Source organism: Hydractinia symbiolongicarpus, chromosome 1, assembly GCF_029227915.1.
Source record: "Hydractinia symbiolongicarpus strain clone_291-10 chromosome 1, HSymV2.1, whole genome shotgun sequence".
Taxonomy (NCBI): Eukaryota; Metazoa; Cnidaria; class Hydrozoa; order Anthoathecata; family Hydractiniidae; genus Hydractinia; species Hydractinia symbiolongicarpus.
Window position 1 is genome coordinate 24,879,773 of NC_079875.1, and position 21,649 is coordinate 24,901,421.

At 35.2% G+C, this 21,649-nt stretch overlaps 2 protein-coding genes across 2 annotated transcripts; both read left to right on the top strand.

The window, feature by feature from the left end:
- The first annotated feature begins 1,678 nt into the window (after positions 1–1,678).
- LOC130648064 (uncharacterized) lies at positions 1,679–15,789 on the top strand. The gene is made up of 6 exons (XM_057454087.1): positions 1,679–1,852; positions 13,032–13,261; positions 13,628–13,824; positions 13,939–14,036; positions 14,125–14,248; positions 15,474–15,789. The coding sequence occupies exons 1-6, from the start codon at positions 1,761–1,763 to the stop codon at positions 15,552–15,554; spliced, it is 822 nt and encodes a 273-aa protein (XP_057310070.1). The 5' UTR covers positions 1,679–1,760; the 3' UTR covers positions 15,555–15,789.
- Positions 15,790–16,276: 487 nt separating this feature from the next.
- Positions 16,277–19,689, top strand: LOC130648055 (E3 ubiquitin-protein ligase TRIM71-like). The gene is made up of 3 exons (XM_057454078.1): positions 16,277–16,774; positions 17,284–18,215; positions 18,643–19,689. The coding sequence occupies exons 1-3, from the start codon at positions 16,428–16,430 to the stop codon at positions 19,623–19,625; spliced, it is 2,262 nt and encodes a 753-aa protein (XP_057310061.1). The 5' UTR covers positions 16,277–16,427; the 3' UTR covers positions 19,626–19,689.
- Positions 19,690–21,649: the final 1,960 nt, after the last annotated feature.

Below are 21,649 nucleotides of genomic sequence, written 5' to 3' on the forward strand. Positions count from 1 at the left end.
ACTGCGTAGTAATTTTCGAGAGTAATTATTTTTTGCGAACTTATACATATATACGAATATATAATAATTCATTTCCACACAGCTGAATTTATCCATACTGCCTTACTTCTCACAACGTTAAGAACACTGAACGATAGTTGCGAGTTAGATTCATCCATCTGTAATACATTTGTCGCTCAAATCAATACTCTCTTAACATCAACTATCGACGAGTTCTCATTATAAACAAATACAAATTCGATATTGTTAAATTGTTGCATTGACCTGGTTGAACAATACACCAACGAAATTACGTTCAACATCCAGATTACACGACCTTCTTTAAAAAATGTAAAAAATAAGGAGGCGTTGGGTTTTATTTTCATCGTGTAGGTATAAAGATGTTATTGATTCTTGTTCCCTTTATAAAGCCACAAGAAAGCCAAAAACTTTATTTGACCATATAAGCACTGATATACCTAAATAACCGATTTATAATGACTTTACCGTTGAGATCAGTGATCACCATATTCCGTATGTTTAAACATTAGGAAGACAATATTCGAACCAACATTCAAGTGGTTACGAAACGAAAAATTGTTTGATAAGAACAAATAGAATTTCAAAACCTTCCTTTAAACTTTCAGCTTTAATTTAATATCCTCAACCATTTAATCATGCACCGCTTTGAAAGGTTAAAATAATAGCACCCTGGATGAATGATCCACTAATCATAACAATGAGAGACCGAAACGATCTGTATCCAGGAATCCGAAGCTTAAGAAATGAATGTATTACAAAAATCTATAACGAATAAAAGTCAAGAGAAATAAATAGGAATTTTTGTTGTTCTGTATATATATGCAACGTTATTATTGTATTATTTTTTATTTCGTTGCTGAAGAATGTACATTTTACATTCAAATAAATACAAATCAATGGCTGTATGATGTCATAGGATCTTAAAAATATAATTGCTTTTAAAAATGTACTTTAATTGACGTAGATACTTGCAAACGTAAATTTGCTTTACTTAATAGACATGCAAAAAAATTATGAATAACGATAGGAGAAAACTAATACCATCCTTGAATGACTCTTGCAAATTTGTAAGAAAGTGTTTTGATGAGAATATGGTTACTTTAAGAATTACGAAAACAAGCAAAATATAAGAAACAATGACAATGCTTTGAAATTATCTGTTGTACGCAAAAAGTTTGGCAGCAAAGATCTATGACAGTCAACTATTAAATATTAGAAAAACGGAATTCTTTTTGCGAAATTTCCTACCTTACCTGAAGTACTTGTGTGTTTGATTTGTACCTTTAAAATTTATTAACACAGGACCTGAAGTAATAATCCTGTGTATAATAAATTTTCGAACTAAATAAATAAAAAAAATTTGTTGGCAAACAATTTCTGATATGGTTTGTACGCTTAGCATAACGTACAGTTTTCGCACAACACAGCACGTCTAATGTACCGATGCAACTTCGATCCCAGGTTCCAGTTGTCTCTTTTCGTATATCTGACATCAAGTGCAGCGTCAGCGAAAGACAAAAAGGTTCATATTGAGGTTGATATTGATGATCAGAAGGACTTTTTTATTTCCTAGGAAGATTTAACGTAGCCGAGCGTGATCAACAATTTCGGTCCGCAAAAAAAACGCACCCAGCTTTGGTCAAGTCCTCAGGGTCAGGCTTGCTAGAATTTTTAAAATGGTGCACTGACAGCGGTCACACAGTCACTACTGAGGAAGCAAGAATTCGTTAGCTAGAGAAATGCTTATTATTTTTGCAGTTTTATTGCAGTGTATGATTTCAAATGCTGAAGACTGCGGTCCTATAGGATATGACGCAAAAGATCTTTTAAGGTATATATATAATCTTAAGAGTAATAAAAACCCTAAACATCAGTAAATCAAATGGCCCAAATAGTATCCCATCAAAACTAGTCAGTCAGGGAAATCCTCTTAATTAAGCTGTATAGCTTAATTTGGAGATCTCCTAAATAAGCTGTATCATACAGCTTAATTAGGTAACATACATCTAAATTAGGAAGTAGAAAAAGTTTTTCCCTGCTTTCTCGAAAAATGTAAATTTTAGCAGAATCACCGCTGCAGCTCTTTTATCGTCAGTATGACCGCTATATTATAAAAGAAGAACAGTATTTCCACCACCCGGGTTCAAAAGATATGGACTATAAACAATGGTTCATTGTTAGCGATAGTCTATTTAAGCTGTACTGCATCCTAGTTAGGATGTCACGTTACGTAATACATCCTAATTAAGCGGATATTTTTAAAACTTCAAATTTAGCGGATCTCCGGGGTGCTACGAGACGTAAATATTGGATTTATTCAGTTGGATAGATGCTAAAACTCAGTTAAATGTGTGTTTTAGATGATCAAAGTTTTGTACATCTTAACTAAGCTGTAAAACGTCTAATTAGACTGTATCATACGTCCTAATTAAGCTGTACAGCTTAATTAAGAGAATTTTCCTGACTGCTAGTGGTCAATGTAGTCAACGAAATCTCACCTGCATTAACTAAAATAATCAACATTTCTTTTCAAACAGGCACTTATCCCGGCCTTCTTAAAACAGTTAAAGTCATTCCTGTTTTTAAAAAAAAGGCTCACCACTAGATGTAAATAATTATAGACCAATATCTTTGCTCTCTAATGTTGATAAAATTTACGAAAAAAATTGTTTACTCCCGTCTCATCTCATTTCTTGATAACCATAAATTAATCACTAATAAACAATATGGCTTCAGGAATAAACTCTCAACTAACCATGTATTAATCAGTCTAATTGAAAACATTAGAAAACAACTTGACTATGGAAATTTTTCTTGTGGATTTTTTATAGAAAAGCCTTTGCAGGCCTTGCCATGAGCAAATAACTCCCAAGCCATTAATTGCTCGCATCAGAGTGTCTACGCGAGCAATTTTGTTTGCCACATTTTTCGCTAAAAAAACGACAGTATAATCAGAATTATTGAATAGTCCTGGTCCTTTTAAATCCACAAGCAAGCCTATTCATAGCCAACCTGACCATCCTAGCTAATTCACCGACTTCCTGACTTAATTAAAAAACTATGTAGACAGAAATCTCTTTTGCCCAGCCTCTTCGTCGTTGGTAACCAGGTCTTACACGAGAAATCCAGCCATGCGGTTCTTAACTAATGCGGAGGCGAACGCCTTAGTTAAGACACATCCGGAGCATGGATGACGCAAGTCTGCAAAGCTGCACTTACAGGCGGAATAGACAATTTATCATGGATTTAATTGTAGATAATTTCTTCATTTGACGAAACAATTGGAAACCATAGCAGGTTTTTAATTTAATGGATTCTTTTCTTTGCACCACAACTGTTATTCAAACAATTTTAAAAACAAAACCCACATGCGGTGTAATTTTTTTTCTGTATAAATTTTATGTCCTTGCGTGTACCTTTTAAAAAGAGATTTTATTTATTAGTTTTATTTAAACCATGCAGATAAAGTTTTTTTTATAATTTGAAAACAAAGCATATTTTTTCCTATTTGCTTGTGATGACCTGAAAAATAAACAGTAAATTTATGAAAACGACAGTATAATCATGCATACTATTTTGGACATGTAGAAAAGGAAGTTAAAATTGAGAGAGTCTCCATACCAGTAGACGCTCAGTCATCGTGTTTGAGGTTCACGATTAAAAACGTCCCTTACTTTTCTACTTCAAAATGAATGTGCAAGGAATATTAACCTTAATGCCCATATCGCACGTGTTTTATAAAATGGCCAAAGAACTGTTGCACGATGGGTGGAATATAATCACACCAAATATCTTTTCAGTTTCAACTTAAAAGACTAATCAATGCTTGAGAAAAAGTGTTTACACTTATCTCAAAATTTTAATATTTACACGAGCAATATAATGCTCGGTAACGAGCGAGCACTATGCGGGCGCGAGCAATTGCTCGCGACTTATGGCAAGGCCAGTTTTGATACTGTTGACCACAACATACTATTGGGTAAAATGCAACACTATGACATTTGAAGACTAGCAAACTCCTGGTTTAAATCTTACCTTACTAACTGAAGGCATTTTGTTTTATTTCTGGGAATTCTTGCGGTCGGATCCGCGTCATAATACTGGTTAAACCAATCATGGGCCAGTATTCAGGTTAAGCAGCCATTATGAAATGGTGTACAAATGCCGTAATCATAATGTTTTTGTGGTGAAACCTTCATAAATACAATACTGATCTTTTTTTAGTCAAATCTTTAATAAGTTTTAGATACTGCCTAATTTTTGTCATTTTGCGACATTTTAACGTCGTTTTACTTGTAAATTCTGTTTCATTAAGGTTGCTACTGTGAAGGTTTGACCGTGAAAAGTCCACTTTGTACCCCATCAGAGATCAACAGAGGAGAACATTCCTGCTGCATAAATAGCTCTTCCGAACTATAAATTTTTCATGGGGTGCCTCTGGGATTGGTCCATGGACCACTACTCTTCTTCTGTATTAATAACCACCCAAACGGAATTTACTATAGTGATGTTTTTCGCTTTGCAGATGACACTATTATGCTTTAGTCCCAATTTAAAAACCATTAAGAACAGAGTAAATATTGATCTAAAACTTACTGGTTAAATGTCTTATCCTTTTCATAATTATCAGGAAAAAAATTAACTATGAAATCAAGTTGAAACTAGGTGGTAAACGTCTCTCACTCTCATCATCAGTCAAATACTTGGGGGTTTACTTAAATAAAAATTTAAGCTGGTTCTATCATTATAACACTTATCTGCCAAATACTCATGTAACTAGAGGATACTCCTACAAACTTCTTTCTATACCATCTATTAGGACTTTAACATATGGTACGGATTCTATTCACTATCAAGCAATAAAAAACTGGAACTCTCCCCCAAAGCATTTTAATTCTATTGATCTTACCTCACTTAGTCTTTCTAGACTTAATTATTTACCTGTACATCATCATCATCATCATTCTCGGCTTAACGTCCGTTTTCCATGCTAGCATGGGTTGGACGGGGTATATTAATGACCCTCTTCCAATCTGATCTAGACTGTGTTAGATCTAAACTCAACTTCCTCTGTATCAAGTCTGTCCTTATAACCTCCTGCTAAGTCTTTCTCGGTCTGCCTCTGGGCTTTGCCCCAGGCCTCGGCCAGTTCAATCTTCTTATCTGGATAACATCTTTAATTCTACGGAGACTTAGCCTGCTTCTTAGCTCATCTGAACTCTTTCTGTCTCTCAGACTGGCGTTACACATCCACCTAACCATTCTCATATCATTCCTTTCTAAACGGTCAAGATCTTCTGCCCATGTCTCACTACCGTACAACATAACACTTCTTACACAGGCCTCATACAACCTACCTTTTACCTCAATTGACAGGACTCTGCTAGTCAACAAAGGAAGTAACTCTCTGAACTTTTTCCAAGCAGAACCTATCCTGCAAGTAACACTTCTACCAATACCCCCTTCACTGCCCAACATATCACCTAAGTAACAGAAGTTCTCAACTATCTCTAACGAGCCACTGTTGTACATCATTAAAGCTGGAAATACTTCATTCTCTATAATCTCACCTTTGCAACGCTTGCATACAAACTGTATGTCAGCTCTCAACCTTCCACTAATAATACATTTCTCCAAAAAAAAATCACAACTCTTAAAAATATTTTTTTTGCATATTCCACATAAACAAAAATAGTTTTGAAACTATACCTAAAGGTGGCCTCCTTAGATAAGCTTTTGCTAGTGGTTGGTCTCCTGACTCCTATAGCTTGTATTGTATTATTTTCATTTTTCAACATACAACTTTATATACATTTATACATTTTTATATTATATATATATAGCAGCAAAAAAATACTACTACTACTAAATGCAAGTAAAATAACATCGCCAAAACGAAGGCTTCAGGCATCCCAATAATAAATATACAGATAATGGTGTTGATAAAGTAATAGAAACTCTTGACAGCTTATTTAAAAGACTCGTTACAATTAGCTTTTACTAACTTTGATAATTTTGAAAAATTTTGCAAAAGTGAAGAAGAGAGTCACAGAGTCACAAGGTAATACAATATTTAAGTTTGGAGATGGAAATGAAATGAGATCTATTAAACAAATGAAATTGCCAGCCAGAATTGCAGATTCTAATATCAATATTGTAACAGATGTTGTAAAAGGAGATTTGCCACTACTTTTTAGTAAAGATGCCATGAAGAAAGCAGGCACAAAGATTGATTTTTCAAAGGACAGGATAGAAGCAAAAGGTGTTTCTCACATCTTCAGGACACTATTGTATCCCTTTAGGCAAAAGAAAATTTGAATTTGATGATATTTCATGTGTGGACCTAATGCACCTAAAAGAGTGAACAGATGGCAATACAAAAACATGGTTCTTACATTTAATTGTTATTTTTATGAAGTATAGTGCTGCTACTGTCATACATAGCAAATAAAAAGAAGTGATTGTCAAGAAGATATTTGAAATCTGGATAGGAACAATTGGCTGTGCAGGAAAGTTCATGGTTGACAATGGAGGGGAGTTCGATAACAGTGAATTCGATAACAGTGAATTCATTGAGTTCTGTGAAAAATTTAACATTACAGGGTTGTAACCACTGCTGCAGAGAGTCCATGGAGTAACGGAATAGTTGAAAGGCATAATGCTATCATTGGAGAGACTGTTCGAAAAATTATGAATAATCAAAACTGTGAGTTAGAAGTGGCTTTAAGTTGGGCAATTAGTGCAAAGAACTCACTTGCGAATTACAATGGCTACAGTCCAAACCAATTACTTTTTGGCAAGAACCCCAATAACCATGCATATTGACAGACAAGACCCTTCTTCATTATCAATATCTAAAATCAAATCACTCTGCAAAAATTCCCTTCTCAATCCTGACTAACATTCATTGTAACATTCCTAACTAACTTTTTTTGCAATGATTGTACTCTAAACAGATAAAAAACCTAGTTACAGTGTGTATAGTTAATCTTCTTAAAGAAAGCAAACAAAATTTTTTATTTATTTATTTATAATGGAAAATTCTAATGATATAAATAAAATATCACCGTGCATATAACAAAACATCACAAGTTGACAAACTCTGTCCCTCCATCTTAACATAAAAGAAACGGAGAATATCGAACACAAAAACAGATATACACAAGTCTACATATACCAACCGTCGATCCTCCGTTCAAGGTGCTGCCATGCAAGTGCTATGGTTGACCTAGCTGAAGAGTACCTCGCCTCAACGCTATCGCAACAATTAAGTAGCGTAAACAGAGTCAATCAGGAAAGGGTCTAAAAAAGAAACCTGAATAAGTAGACCAATACACACATACATAAATGTGAGGGGAGTGATAGCAGTACATTTTATTTGAGAAGCACCATACAGGTAATGTTACTATCAAAGAAAAGATTAAAGGTGATGATAAAGCGCACAAGTTCTTTGAGAACCTAATTAAAGGGACCCATGCGCTGTAGAAATAAAAATAAAAGAGTTGAGAAATATCATAACAGGCTGATGCTGTAACGATAAGTAAGCATAAAGAAAGTGAAGAATAATTTAAGTCGGAATTTAGAGAGAAGTTACGTCATAATAACAAAAATAATAAAACTATCCGTAATCAAAGGTCACTTCATGCTCATTCAGTCAATGTGGAACAAAAGAATTCAATTTAATTTGCCATAATGCTTCACGACGGCGAAGGCTATCCACACTATAATGTATTCCCAGTCGTGGATACAATGATGGCCTGGTTGGTTAAAGTGAGCGTGAAAGGACTCTTGAGGTACTGTCTTTTTTGAATTGTAATTCCTGTAGCAAGATTTATGGTTGTTAAAATGGAGACAGAACTTGGTACTTGCACTTCCAACATACTCCTTCTTGCAACCCCGACATTGTACCAAATAAACCATCATAGTGGGATTACAGTTCAAACTCTTTAGATGTTATAATTTTTATCGCCGCTTTGAAAGCTTCGACAATTCTTAACATTGTTGCAGGCACCGCAACGGCTCCCCTTACACCTCTTACTACCGCTCTCCTCAACTTTATTCTGCTGTAACTTAGCTCTTACAAGAAAATCTTTTAAGCCTTTCCCTTGCTTTAATCCCACAATTGAAGCTTTGGGAAAGGCCTTGCGATGTTCTTTATCTGGTGACAGTAGCAGGTGTATATTGCGTATAATAAATTTTAATTTAGAAAGCGCTGGATGATAAGTTATATTAAACGTAATGCTGGGGTTTTTTTGACAGAAGATTTTCTATCCAATTTCTTTGAAACATTTGAACATGTTCTGGTTGTCAGTTTTCAATAAAATTTTCAGGATAATGTTTTCTCATGTATATCTTTTAATTTTTACAATAAAATAGGTACCTTAAAAAAATTTGCCAACAGGGTGATTATGCGCCTTTAATAATACCTGGGTCATTCTGGCCAATATCACCAAGGGTCTGGAGTAAGGGACTTTGAAATTGTTTCAAATTTACACTATTTGATCACTTCTATAAGTTAAGCACATTTGGAAAGTTTCACCTTGATATCTTTTTTCCATCAGTTGTTACGGCTAGCTATAACTGTTTTAGCAAGAGCGGAAAATTCCTGATAAAGAAGGTGAAGAAGATATAGATGTAAGCGAAGGTGATTCTGATGCTGACCCCAAACCTCCTATGCAGCAGGAGCAGCCAACACCAGCTAAAAAGGCAAAGAAAGTCGTCACCAGAAAGAAAAAGGCTCTTCCCTCACAACCTTCTGACGATTGGTTTTTACTGGGGGATGATGATGATGATCATAGAACATAATACTTCCGGTTTATACCAAGTAAAACTCCAGGAGTTCAAGGTAACTTTGAAGAGAAAAACACTCCAATTGACTACTTTTTTGAATTATTTCCTCTTGAAGTCCAAATAAACTTAGTTGATATGATCAATGAATTTGCTGATGCTAAAGTTATAGCTAATAACCCAGCCAAAAAGACTTCTATCTATGGCAAGTGGAAGCCAATTAATCGGTACGAGCTAATCAAATTTCTCGGTATCGTCATTGCGATGGGATTAGACAAGAAACCGTCAATCAAAGATTACTGGTCAATGAATTCCTCGATGTATACACCATGGTTTCACCATTTATTTGCTAGAGTCAGAGTTGAATCTATAATGCACACAATTGCTCATGTTTCCCCAGCCATGGCACAAACCAAAGCCACAATTGAACCATTTATAAATAAAATTGTCAAAAACTTTCAAACGTCATACTATCCTTATCAAGATGTTTCTATCGACGAAATGGTAATCGAATGGAAAGGACAATCACAATACAAAATGTATAACCCTATGTCACCAGAAAATCTTTTGGTTTATGTTGTGCTACTACTGGCTAGGCATACCATATCTTACCATATTTTGGTGCCAAAACTGACTATGCCGCAATATGTTAGAGTCTGGAATGTCAGAGAAAATTTTTGAATATTTATTACGTCCACTTGGCCCTGGACATCATATATTTGCTGATAGATATTATACTACGAAAGTCCTAGTTGAGTGTCTGACTGCTAAAAACTTTTATTACACAGGGACTGTTCAAGTAAATCGGAAAGGTTTTCCGGAAGACATAAAACAAAACAAAAAGGAAAATAAATTTGCTCTTATGGAGCATAAATTCTGGAGAAGTGAAACATCTGGATTATTGCATGTCATGTTGAAGGACAAGAAGGCTAAGAAACCAGTAGTTGTTGTTTCTTCACACGGAGAGTCTGGAATGACAAGAGTAGAGCCAATAAAAACAAACCAATAAAATTGTTGAGAAGCTCACCATAATAACTGGTTACAATCGATCCATAAACGAATGTGACAGATTGGATCAGTTTGTATCCTATTAATCAAATCTTCACAGAAAGACAGTAAAGTAGTTGAAAAGAATGTTCTTCTGGACATTAGAAGTCGTTCAAGTAAATACATTCATTTTGCATGCACTATCTCACGAGAAAAAAACTTTGTTAAAATTGTTCAAGCTTCAGATGGTTGACTAGCTTGTTGAGTTTTCGCATGGACTGAAGGGAGATGACCACCATGAACACAAAGTAGGAAGACGTCGAGTATCTAATACAGTTGAAGGGTATCAAGATAAGAAACATTTAATCGGATATATGGAGGTTGATAGGAACTGTATAGTTTGTAGCACTTCTGCAAACCGTAAAAGAACACGTTTTATCTGTACTGGATGCACAGATAAACCATATCTCCATCCCAGAGAATGTTTTTCATCCTATCACTCTAGGTGAATGGTATATCATGCTTATATTATTTACATATTTGATTCCTGTGGGAAAATATTATTGATATTGTGACATAAATAAACAGCTATATACATGTTGTGTAATTTTTTATTTTATCAGCTCAAATTTGAATGTTGAACGGGTGTTGGAAAACTTAATTTAAGAAAAAACTTTTATATAAAATGAATTTATTTTTATGCCTATCACATAATAATACGTTACTACTGCCATTTCTCAAGACAGGCACAAAATACTTTTTCATATTGTTTTTCTTTGCAAACATCTCCAAATTATCATAAAAAAATCTACAAACATCAAAACAAAAATCTATTCATGGCATATTTCTTTCAATTATGTATGCTATTTTTCTCTTCTTGTAGACAATTTATTCTTCTTTCTAATGGTGTGTTGCATTAATTCTGAAACATAATACTTCTTTAGTTATGGAAATTTTTAATATACCCAATAAAAATTTGATATCGTAAAAAAATTAATTCTGGCCAGAGTGGTTTTTAATTCTGTAGCAAATGAGCTGCATCTTAATTCCATGATCAAAAGATGCCTCACCTGAAAATAATGTTTTCAGTTGAGGCACGGTTTATTTAGCCGCAGCCTAGGATTTTGTAATACGAAACGTATTTTATTTATATATATATAAAAATAAATCGTTGTTGACAGCTTGTTTTTGCCATATAATGGCTTGTTTTGCTATTTTCCCCACGAAAATGTTGTGGGCTTTTTGTGGACTAAAAAAGTCTGCAAAAGTGTAGAAAACATACAGGAATAGCCACATAGAGTTTTTTTTGTGTACAGTTTGAATCAGCAAACGTTTTTGATTCAGTATTGGCAGCGTTATCATCACGACCATGTGACTAAACACACAAAGCTAAACACACCTGATCGAAATTGTAGGATGTGCTTGGCGCTTAGCCTAGTATCTGGACTTAAATTCATGCAACCTTTTCTAAGAGGCTCATGGAGTTTTTTGATATGAGAATGAAATGTGTATGTGACACAAAAAACAAACACAAAGTGATATCAAAAGGCGAGAAGGAGAAACAAGTATGCATGTTATCGGCATTATCAAAAGAACGCTACAATTTCTTGCGTTTGCAATTTTTTGCAGATGCAGTCCTCCATTATACTGTTTTGCATTGGCATTTCCCCATTTCATGTCGGCAAAAAAATGTTGACGTGAATTTTTTTATGATACGCCTCAGCAATCCACAATTTCACGTTGGCAAAAACTTTTTATTTTTAAAGCCATCTTGTTCACATTTATACTACTGTAATTCTATTTAGGGTAAGTAAGTAAAATGCTCAACACCAACTTTTTATTAATACTTTCTGTTGCTTTTCTATCTTCTATACAAGGCAATTGAAGGTTTCTATAGATTGTGAAGGAAAAATTTGCCTTGACATAAACTTGTTTTCTTTCCAAATGACCTTGGCATTCACCTCTGCATTTGCCATGTGCCAATGTGAATTAGATCACCTCAGATTAGTTACAAGTTCAAAATATTTCGCTCATGTTACAAAATTATATTACTCAATTTTAAATTTAAGAGAAAAAGTAACTTCCACGAGAATTATTTACATTTTTTTCGTTTGCTATGCATAATGGTGTAGTTTCTGTACAGTTAGATCATTTACCGTAATTATTCTGTATAAAACATGTTGGCCTCTCAAAAATAGATAATGTTTTCTATTGTCTATAAAAGGATATAGATTTAATATTTGCAGCATATAAGGGTTGCAGAAACCACTTCGAAAGCATTAAAAAATCTCTTAACCCTATTCGGTCCGGGGGGGGGGGGGGGGGGGGTGGGGGCGGATTCCGCCCCTCCCTGACGGTTTTTTTTTAATAACTCCTGATTGCTTTCTTATATGGCTATGATACTTACTGAGTTTCAACATTTATCTATTAGACACCTGCATACTAAATTTTTAGGTCCCATACCTTTCAGAGGCTTTGATATTGGCCATTACTCGAAACTACCCCTAAAATCTCTATGAAATCCTTATAATGGGGAAAATATAATAACTCCTGTTAGGATTATCCTTATAACTTGAAACTTGCAACACAACTTTGTTTCATCAAGAAGAATCATTTTGAATAATTTTGACACGTGACTAATCCGATTTCCCGATTTTGTCGGATTTTACCCGAAAATCGGAAAAAAACGGATTTTCGGGCAATTTTTGGCAATTTTTTATCCGATCCATGTAAAAACCGGAAGATATGTTAAAAAATTTTTATTTAGCTTTCAGAAACTTCAAACAGAATGTAAAAATTCGCTCTAGAACAAAAGTAATAATATTTTAAGCAGATAGTGGCATTTTTAACAATTTTCAAGCTTCTGATGACGTCACAAAAAATGTGCTGACGCAAGCAAAAAGTTATTGCCGCCATTTTGTTCCTTTTATGACGTACTATAAGTGTGCCAAGTTTGATTCAATTTGAACAATCCTATGAAAAGTTATTGAGGGGGGGCGGAATCCGCCACCCCCCTGGTCATAGTATGTTCTAAAAACCCTGGACCGGATAGGGTTAAAATGGTGCTGTTTTACTCGTGCCAGACGTCTTGTTTTTTTTACCACTCTGTAACTTAGGATTTGGTTTGATTAACACAGAGGAGGTTTTTTAAAAACTTATAACAACCATGGTTTATATTTTACCACTGTATATTTCTTTTTGACAACAATGTATAACAATGTATATATTCCTTTTAGTCCCAGCTATTGGTATTTCGACCTTCCGCCAAAAGACTGCCCACCTATTCCTGAACCAGATTTAATCTTTCTTAACTCAACAGACGCAAATAATTCAACGTGTCGCATATACTTTAATTTATGTCAGTCGATGTATTTTCAGTGTGCTGGTTCGGTGTGTGTCAACTATCTGAACACTGAAGATTATATAAACTTTCTAGGTGAAACAGTATCACATCCATTTCATGAAAGTAAGTGATGGTTTTTTAGTGTTCACTATTTATTTTCTTTATGTATGCTACACATGCTACATAAAGCTCCACCAGGTTTTCTTAATACTAAACGTATCAAGGTCGTTGGATGCGGCCCAGTGTTGATATTTATTTGATGTGTGTTTGTAATGGCAATGTATGCAAATATAAAATCTGTAATACTGTTTCTTGAAATCTGTAACGTCTTAAAACCTTCTCAGACATGAAAGAAAAATTTGTGCTGTCATCGTTGTTGTTTTTTTGTGAAGTATGGATAATGTAAATGGCATCAGTATTCTATTTATTTATTTAAGAATACTGAACGAGAATGTGAGGTATAAATAACGTTAAATTTTTTCACTTTAGATCATGATGCGAAGGGTTTTAGAGCACAGTACCCTGGGCAATATTTACAATGCAAAAATGGTAGAAAGAAAGTAACAACCACTTTTGTTTTCACGTGTGACAAAAGTAAGGTCTGGAATCGAAATGTCAGGAAGCAGCATGGTGGCTCTGAGGCTCCCAAGCCAGATTTAGTGCTGTTTAACAACAATACTTGTGAAGTGGGTTGTGTCTGTAATTGTCAAATGTCTAATGATTTTCTTACGCTTTCTGTCCTGTAACCGAACAACGATCCCCATAGTTGTATTTATATAAATCTTTCTGTCTTATCTTAGTACACAGTGAGTTTCAACTACTCTGGTGCATGTTTGAAACTATCGCCAGGCGATTCACGAACAAAAAATATCAGCACTGGTTCTTTTATACTCATCCTGTAAGTTTTTCACTGACTGTTTATTTTTTGTCAAAAGTTTTTAGATGATCAAGCGCTTTCTTAATGTTGTGTGTGTGTGTATTTTCAGATTTTTTCCTGCGGTTGTATTGTATTTCTTGCTGGGAATTCTCATCAATCGTGTGCGTGGTCACACAGGAAAAGATATGATTCCACAGAGAGAATTTTGGAGTGATCTACCAGAGTTAATCATGGTAAGTGTGTCCACATTAACGTTCTTATTTCGAAGCAATACGCGATTCTTATAAAATGCAATGGTATCCTAATTCAAAAACTGCGTTTTTTTGTCATTATATATTCGATTGATTTGTTTTTCACTAGTCGTTTCTATTCCGAGGAATGATTTTGATCAAAATGCATGAAAACTGAGTTTTAACCCTATTCACGTACTACCCCTGTAAGTTCTGAACCACTACTTCAGAGATACTCTACATATATCAAACCCATCACAAACTAACAAAAATGGCAGCCTCATTTTTATGTCTGACCACGTGTCAATGGTGACATCAGCAAAAATACGAAAAATGGCAATAAATTTATTGTGTCAATGCGCCCTTTTTAGGGAGGTGTTTAGTGTCCAAATTGTGTCAATTAACTTCTAAAGATAATGGATATTCAGATTTTATGACTTTTAAGTTGTTTCCAGGCTTCTTGTTACCATTATGGGGCGCAAAAATGAACAAATTTCTATTTGAGTTTATTAAGGTCACCTCAAAGAAGAATGAAAAAATAATATGTATGTATCACAATATGTATACCCACACATACCCACTTTATGTTTCTAAATATTTAGAGCTTAGAAATATCGAAAAAAAGCAGAAATAAAAATGGCGGTATTTTACGCTATGGGGTATTTTACGCCCTTGTAACTTAATATTGACCTCGGGCGTAAAAGGGCACAAGAGCAAAATAAAAAAAATATTATATATTATATATATATTATATAAGCGGTATTTAGTGGTTAAGTAATCAGAATCGTGTTCATTGTAATCAAAATAAAAGGCATGTTAAGTTATTTTCTTTTATCATAAAGGGCGTTCGGTTACGTGTTGGTGGCGCAATTGTGATTTTTTTCTGACTGAAAATCAGTAAATTTGAAACATATCAATATTGATCTAAGGATAACTAATACGAACAGTAAACAATGTTTGCCCTAACAAGCACTTTGGCGAAAAATAATATCTTCAATAATGGCGAAAAGTAATTCAAAAAGTTTTGTCTATGTTCAATATTAAATTTCAAAAATGAATAAGGTCTTGGAAGAAAAAAGTTTGGATTGTTTAGACTTTATATTTCACAGAAACTGATCGGTATCTGCAAATTTCTTGACTGTCTCGTGCGTTATTCCGATGACATCGTTATTATGGTGACATCGCTACAGGAACATGACACGGACTGTCGTTTTATTTTTTATTGTAGGACGGATTTGCATTTACTATGGCAACAGTCACGTGTCATTCGGAAGATCGCAGTAAAAACGAATATACTTCTGTGGATTGAAAGAGTGAGCTCTAGTGACGTCATCGTTCAACATTGTGATCAGTGAAAGTTGCATGAAGGAACATGTGAATTTACAACTAACATTTCATGCTGAGATGGTTTCTTTTGTTTTTAGTTGTTGTTTTATAAAATTATTTTTTATACACTTCTTGAGGCTAGCAGCAACTCGCTGCGATTTGCAAAACATTTCTATTTTGTTTGTAAAAATACTATTTTAATATAATCCATTTGACATCTTGCTTCGTATTTGATTTGTGGAAGAGAAATTATTTTCGAAGAAATTATATAACGACGTTTTTGTGTTTTTTTAATATTAAATTAACCTTTAGTTTTCAGTTTTAGAATTTTTTAGGTTGTTTTTACTATTTTTTATAAAGTTTGGTGACTTTATTGTCCGAAATTTTTAATGATCCGCGAAATTCGTTGAAATTGTTTAAAATTTATTCCCTGGTAATGAAAAATTTCGAGTTTTTTTTAAATAAAGTAGTCGTATAAAACATACAGAACCACTCGCTAGAAAACATGCGCAATAAAATTAAGTTACACGCATGATTTCAGTTTTCATGATCTCACGTATTTAGTTACCAATCCTTTTGATCTTAGTCGCCTAACTTTCCTATCGGATTAAACATTCCTGGTAAGGAAGTGTAATTTGGTCGATCACACTCCAGGCCTGCGGCGAGAAGACTTCAATGAAGCGAATAATTATGAAAAAAATATGAAGCCTCGAAATGGGAAATGGTGACGAGACAAGTAGGTTTTGGTAACATTGAGAAACATCCGAAATAAAGTTTTTAAAATCAGTTGTTTAGTAGTTTACCCTCGGACTTTGGTTTTTCATGCTTATTGTGGCTGCAACAATCTTCCAGTAAAATGGCAACTGCTTCATCATCCCAAGTAATCGAAAATATTCACGAGCAACTCATATGCGCTATATGTTTGGATAGGTTCACGGAACCGAAGTTTTTAGCATGTCTGCATACGTTCTGCTGTCAATGCTTACACAAGATTACCAATCAACAACCACGTGATAACGTCACGTGTCCGACATGTCGTGAAGAAACTAAGATTCCCGAGGACGGCTTGGATAAGTTGAAAACAAACTTCTTTGTTAACAGTATGCTAGATCTTGTCCAACTAAAAATTGAAGAAATTAAAAAAGAGAAAAAGAAGGGAGAGAAGTGTGAACAGTGTCAAGAACATGATAACGCCATATCAAGGTTTGTTCAATATCTCCTTTGACGCCACGCGACTTTAAGCAATAGCTCTTTTGAACGTGTTGCGCAAGAATACTCTCTGCAAACTCACCCACATGTCTTGTTTTTAAACAGAACATTTAAAATTTAGGTGAGGTTGGATGCGTTTGGTGCTTACATTTTTTTCAGCCTTGTGCATGGAAAAACTAGGCTGATAACTTTCTTTATGTTTCTAATTTTTTGCGAAATCTCAGCCTGAATGTTCTTATAAACTTTTGTTAACTAGTATAAATAAAAGTGCGTTTGTGAATTATTGTTGGGTAGAATCTTGGGAATTTAGACCTCTTGCAAAAAAATAATTATTTGAGAAAAATTTATTTAAAAATAATTTTCTAAGAAAACAGTTTCTGCTAAGAGTACTGATGAGCCGTGAGACGTGGATACATCTGATCAGTAAGAAACAGATGCAGTCTGTTATTTTATTTGCGCTTTTTTCAGTTTACGTAAAGTCTTAACATTATACCATTTTTTAGATGCATAGAGTGTGACTTAGTGTTATGTGGAAGCTGCATAGCTGATCACAAACGAGGACGCACTACCCTTGACCATCGCATCATATCAATGGAAGAAGAAGAATACAGCGATCGACAATCCCTCGATAAATACACGCTCACATTTTGTCGATATCACACCCGTAATGTGATTAAGTATTTCTGCAACACATGCGACGAAGCAGTGTGTCGCGTCTGTACGATATTAGAACATCGCGAACATCAGTTTGTCTACCCCAAAGAGGCTATGCCACAACAGAAACCTATAATAGAAGAACTTCTGGTGCAAACAAAGAAACACATTCCTGTTCTTAAATCGACTATTCGAGATATAACATCTATGCAGGGAACATTAAAAGATTGTCGCGCATCGATAGTCAGTGAAATTAACGCCAAAACACAAGCACGTATAGACGCGTTATTACTGTCAAAAGATAAACTTATTGGCGATTTAGATCGCGTATATACAGCTAAGCAAAAGACACTCAGTTTACAATCGGATGGCGTTGAATTAGAATTAGGGAAGATAACTGGCTGCTGTAGTTTTGCAGATAATGTCTTAAAGTTTGGAAACGAGGTTGAAATTTTGCAAATCAAATCGAGGCTACAAGAACTAAATAAACTTTCTATTAAGTTGGATCCAGAAGAAGATGATTCTATTCAATACATTGCAGACGTTGACCCTGCACTCAACACTATTGATTGTCTGGGTAAAATCTCTTCAAGTCAAACATTTGCGTCGCTTTCTTACGCTGAAGGTGACGGCTTAGAAACACCGAGGGTTGGAATCGAAACAAGCATAGTGGTACACGCTCAAAACAGACATGGGAAAAAATGCACAGGTAGTGATCGCGTCGAAGCGACTTTGGTTCTCCCGGATGAAACCAGAAAAGTGATGACGGCGGAAGATAACGGTAAGATTACACGTCAAACGCGTCGAACTCCCGACAGAATACTGGCGACAAAACTGAGAGCTAAACCTAAACCCCCACGTGACTCTAAAATTGTGAAAAGAGTAGAATTTAAATGAGCATGTTTATATGATGGCGTTGTAAGTCCCTCTTTCGGACTAAACAACGCAACTCTTTTTTTAAAAGTGAGTTCAACCAAGGATAGTCGTGCTTTTTATTCCGAAATAGGGACAGTTTTGGCTGTAAGTTTAATTTAAAAAATAGAAAGATAAAAATTATATGCAAGATTTTTTCAAATAAAAAACAGACACAAGTAAAACAATTCAAACACGCCTTTAAAAGTATGTCTTTTAGCCAATCACAGCGACGCTTCCTTGGTTGAACTCACCATAGACCACGTGCAAATTAAATCGAATATCATCTATTTTAGACGACGGTACATACACCATAAGTTTTGTACCTGATGTCAGCGGAAAACACTTGCTTCAAATCACAATGCAAGAAAAGCCGATACGGGGTAGCCCGTTCAAAATTGTCGTCATAAATAGGCGAGAGTACAACGAAGTCGGTACAAGCTTGTTCAAGTTTGGACAATATGGTTCGAAACGTCGAGAGTTTAAGTCACCGTTTGGTGTGGCAAGCGACTTGGAAGGATTTATTTACGTTGCTGATAGTTACAACCATCGAGTGCAAACTTTCGGACCGAGAGGAGAGTTTGTTCACATGTTTGGTTCCCATGGAGACAGAAAAGGGGAGTTTAACTGTCCGACAGACGTTGCTGTGTCGCCAAATAATAGACTCGTTGTTTGCGACAACGGAAATAATCGCGTCCAGGTTTTTGGTAGAAATGGAAATTTTATAGCGAAGTTTGGAAGAGAAGGAGCGAAGAACGGTCATTTTAAATCACCATGGGGCATAACAGTTTCTACTATTTCTCGGGAAATAATTGTCGCAGACACCGACAACCATCGAATCCAAATCTTCACCGCTGAAGGTAAGTTTGTCATGAAGTTTGGATCGCACGGTGACCGAGCTGGTCAGTTCAATTCTCCTTGCTACGTTGCTGTGAATCCAGAGAACGAACATGTCTTAGTGTCTGACTCCAAAAATCATCGGATACAAATCTTTGATCGGAGAGGGAAGTTTATCCAGTTGTTTGGAGTACAAGGTCAACAAGACGGGCAGTTCAACCACCCTCGTGGACTCTCTATGGATATCGCCAACAATGTTATTGTTTCAGACATGGGAAACCATCGACTACAAATACTGACGTACAGTGGCAAGATGGTCAAATGTATTGGTTCGGAAGGGAATGGTGACGGACAGTTGTCTTTTCCAGAGAGTGTGGCAGTTACACCAAATGGTTACATCATAGTGTCAGATCTGAGCAATAATCGCATTCAAGTGTTTTAAAATTATCCAGCTTGAGAAATTGTAAATAGATGATTTAGTTTTAAATATATTTTCATATCATATATGTCTAGTTTGTTTGACTTATGATGTCGAGTTTCAAATTAGATTTTTCGACGAACAAAACATTCAAAATAAGAATCGTGGAGGAAAAAACATCCTGTTTTTGAGTTTTTAGGTAAATGTTTTAACGCAAGCCAATTTAAAACAAGTTCGTATCCATTCGTTGTATCATAAATTTAAAAGTGGATCGCTAGGTTTCAATTTCCAACATTCTGATTTTGTACAATACCCCATCATAATTTTATTTCTTTCCCTCCACTAACATCAAACGCGTTATAGAAATTTACCGACTTTCGCGTCATTGGAAACCTTCATGTCACAACACCTTTAAAACATTCAAAATTTGAGAAATGTCGTTTTGTATGAAGGTTTCTTATGCGGCTTTCTGTTAACGTGATATGCGTCGTCCCTGATACTAAGCAGGCTGCTAAGGTCCTCGTCAGCTTTTTAAGGAACAGGGGCATAAAATCTTGCTTCAGTGTCAAAAAAACCGGCACTTCAATGTGGATATTATATACGTATGGGTCACCCTCGTTCCCAGGGATTTATGTCATTCGGATATGAGAGAAGACAAAAATCGAGGGTGTGTTTCGTGTCTCAAATCTCTGTGATAGGTATTGTTTTAGAGTGACGGGTACAAAAATGATTAGCAAAGTATATGTGGTGAATAGGGTACTCCATTTATACATTGTAATTGAGAACACGTTAGTTTGTTTTCTATTTTGCAAAATATCGAACTACACTATTTATCTTACTCTTTGCAAGTAAAAATATATGCTGCGTTTTTACTCAAGCTTTGCGGTGACAAAATGACCAAAACCGGTTTGGTCAGTTCCTGAAAGAGCACTGTGGCTCCACCCTCTTTCCCAGTGTTTTTTGCCTTTGTGATGCAACCCCTGGGAACAAGAGTATGCTGTGGCCTATTCAAACGGCCTCTGGATAGCCTCATCATCAGGGCATCTTGTATCCTTTCTGACCCTGGGACGGCGATACGAACATGGCCCTGGAAGAGGCTGGTCCGATATTAAACCTGATTGGCGTGGATATGTCACATAATTATTGCGTCATACAAAATATTTTGGCGAGGCGGCGAGTCTGTGACGAACAGGAAGCGTATTAAAATGGTGGAGGAGTATCATGTTTTCGAAATGAACATTTTAATATAAAGCATTACTAAGCAATGAGAGTATAAAATAAGACATCATAAAGTAATACTGCTTACATGACAATATTTCAATAGCTGGGAATGTTTAATAAAACTAGAAAAGTAGCTAGCTTGCACACTATACTTAGCAAACTATCAAGATAAGAACAAAAGAAAGAAACTCAACTTGTTTCCAAGTGGCCAGGTTTAATTTGCAGCTTTTTGCAAAGAATGACGTTGCATAAAATTATTAGCTGAAGGAGATCTTGCCGCCCATGTCCTTTATAGACAAAATAATTTTGCACAAAATATCAAAAAATGTTTTTTTTTACAAAATATATGTAGCATTACGTTTTAAAATATATCAGGTTGTTATTAGTGGGTATGTTTTATTACCTTATTCACCTATATGTATACACACCATCCAGATAAACTATCTGAGTTCATCACTACCATATGCCGCACGTAGTGTAGTGGGTTCGTCTGCGGCTCCCAGTTCTGGGGACCGCGGATGGAATCCCGCTCACTGCATGGCAGTATGTTAGTGATGAACAAAGTAGTTCTTCTTCAATTTGACTTACACGCATTATACTCGCCCGTCATGATCAGAGGTCTGATCGGGGTGAAGCATTCTCTGTTGAGAATGAAATACGGATGTGCTATGACAAATATTCACCTATACAGTATAATGCTTTTCATAAACTTTTTGGATTATTTATGTTTTAAACAAAAAAAATGTTGTTGTTATAGATCTCTGTGCGCAATAAAAGGTGAGCTTGCTGAGTAAAAAATAAAAAAGCTGTAAGGCATTTTATAAACA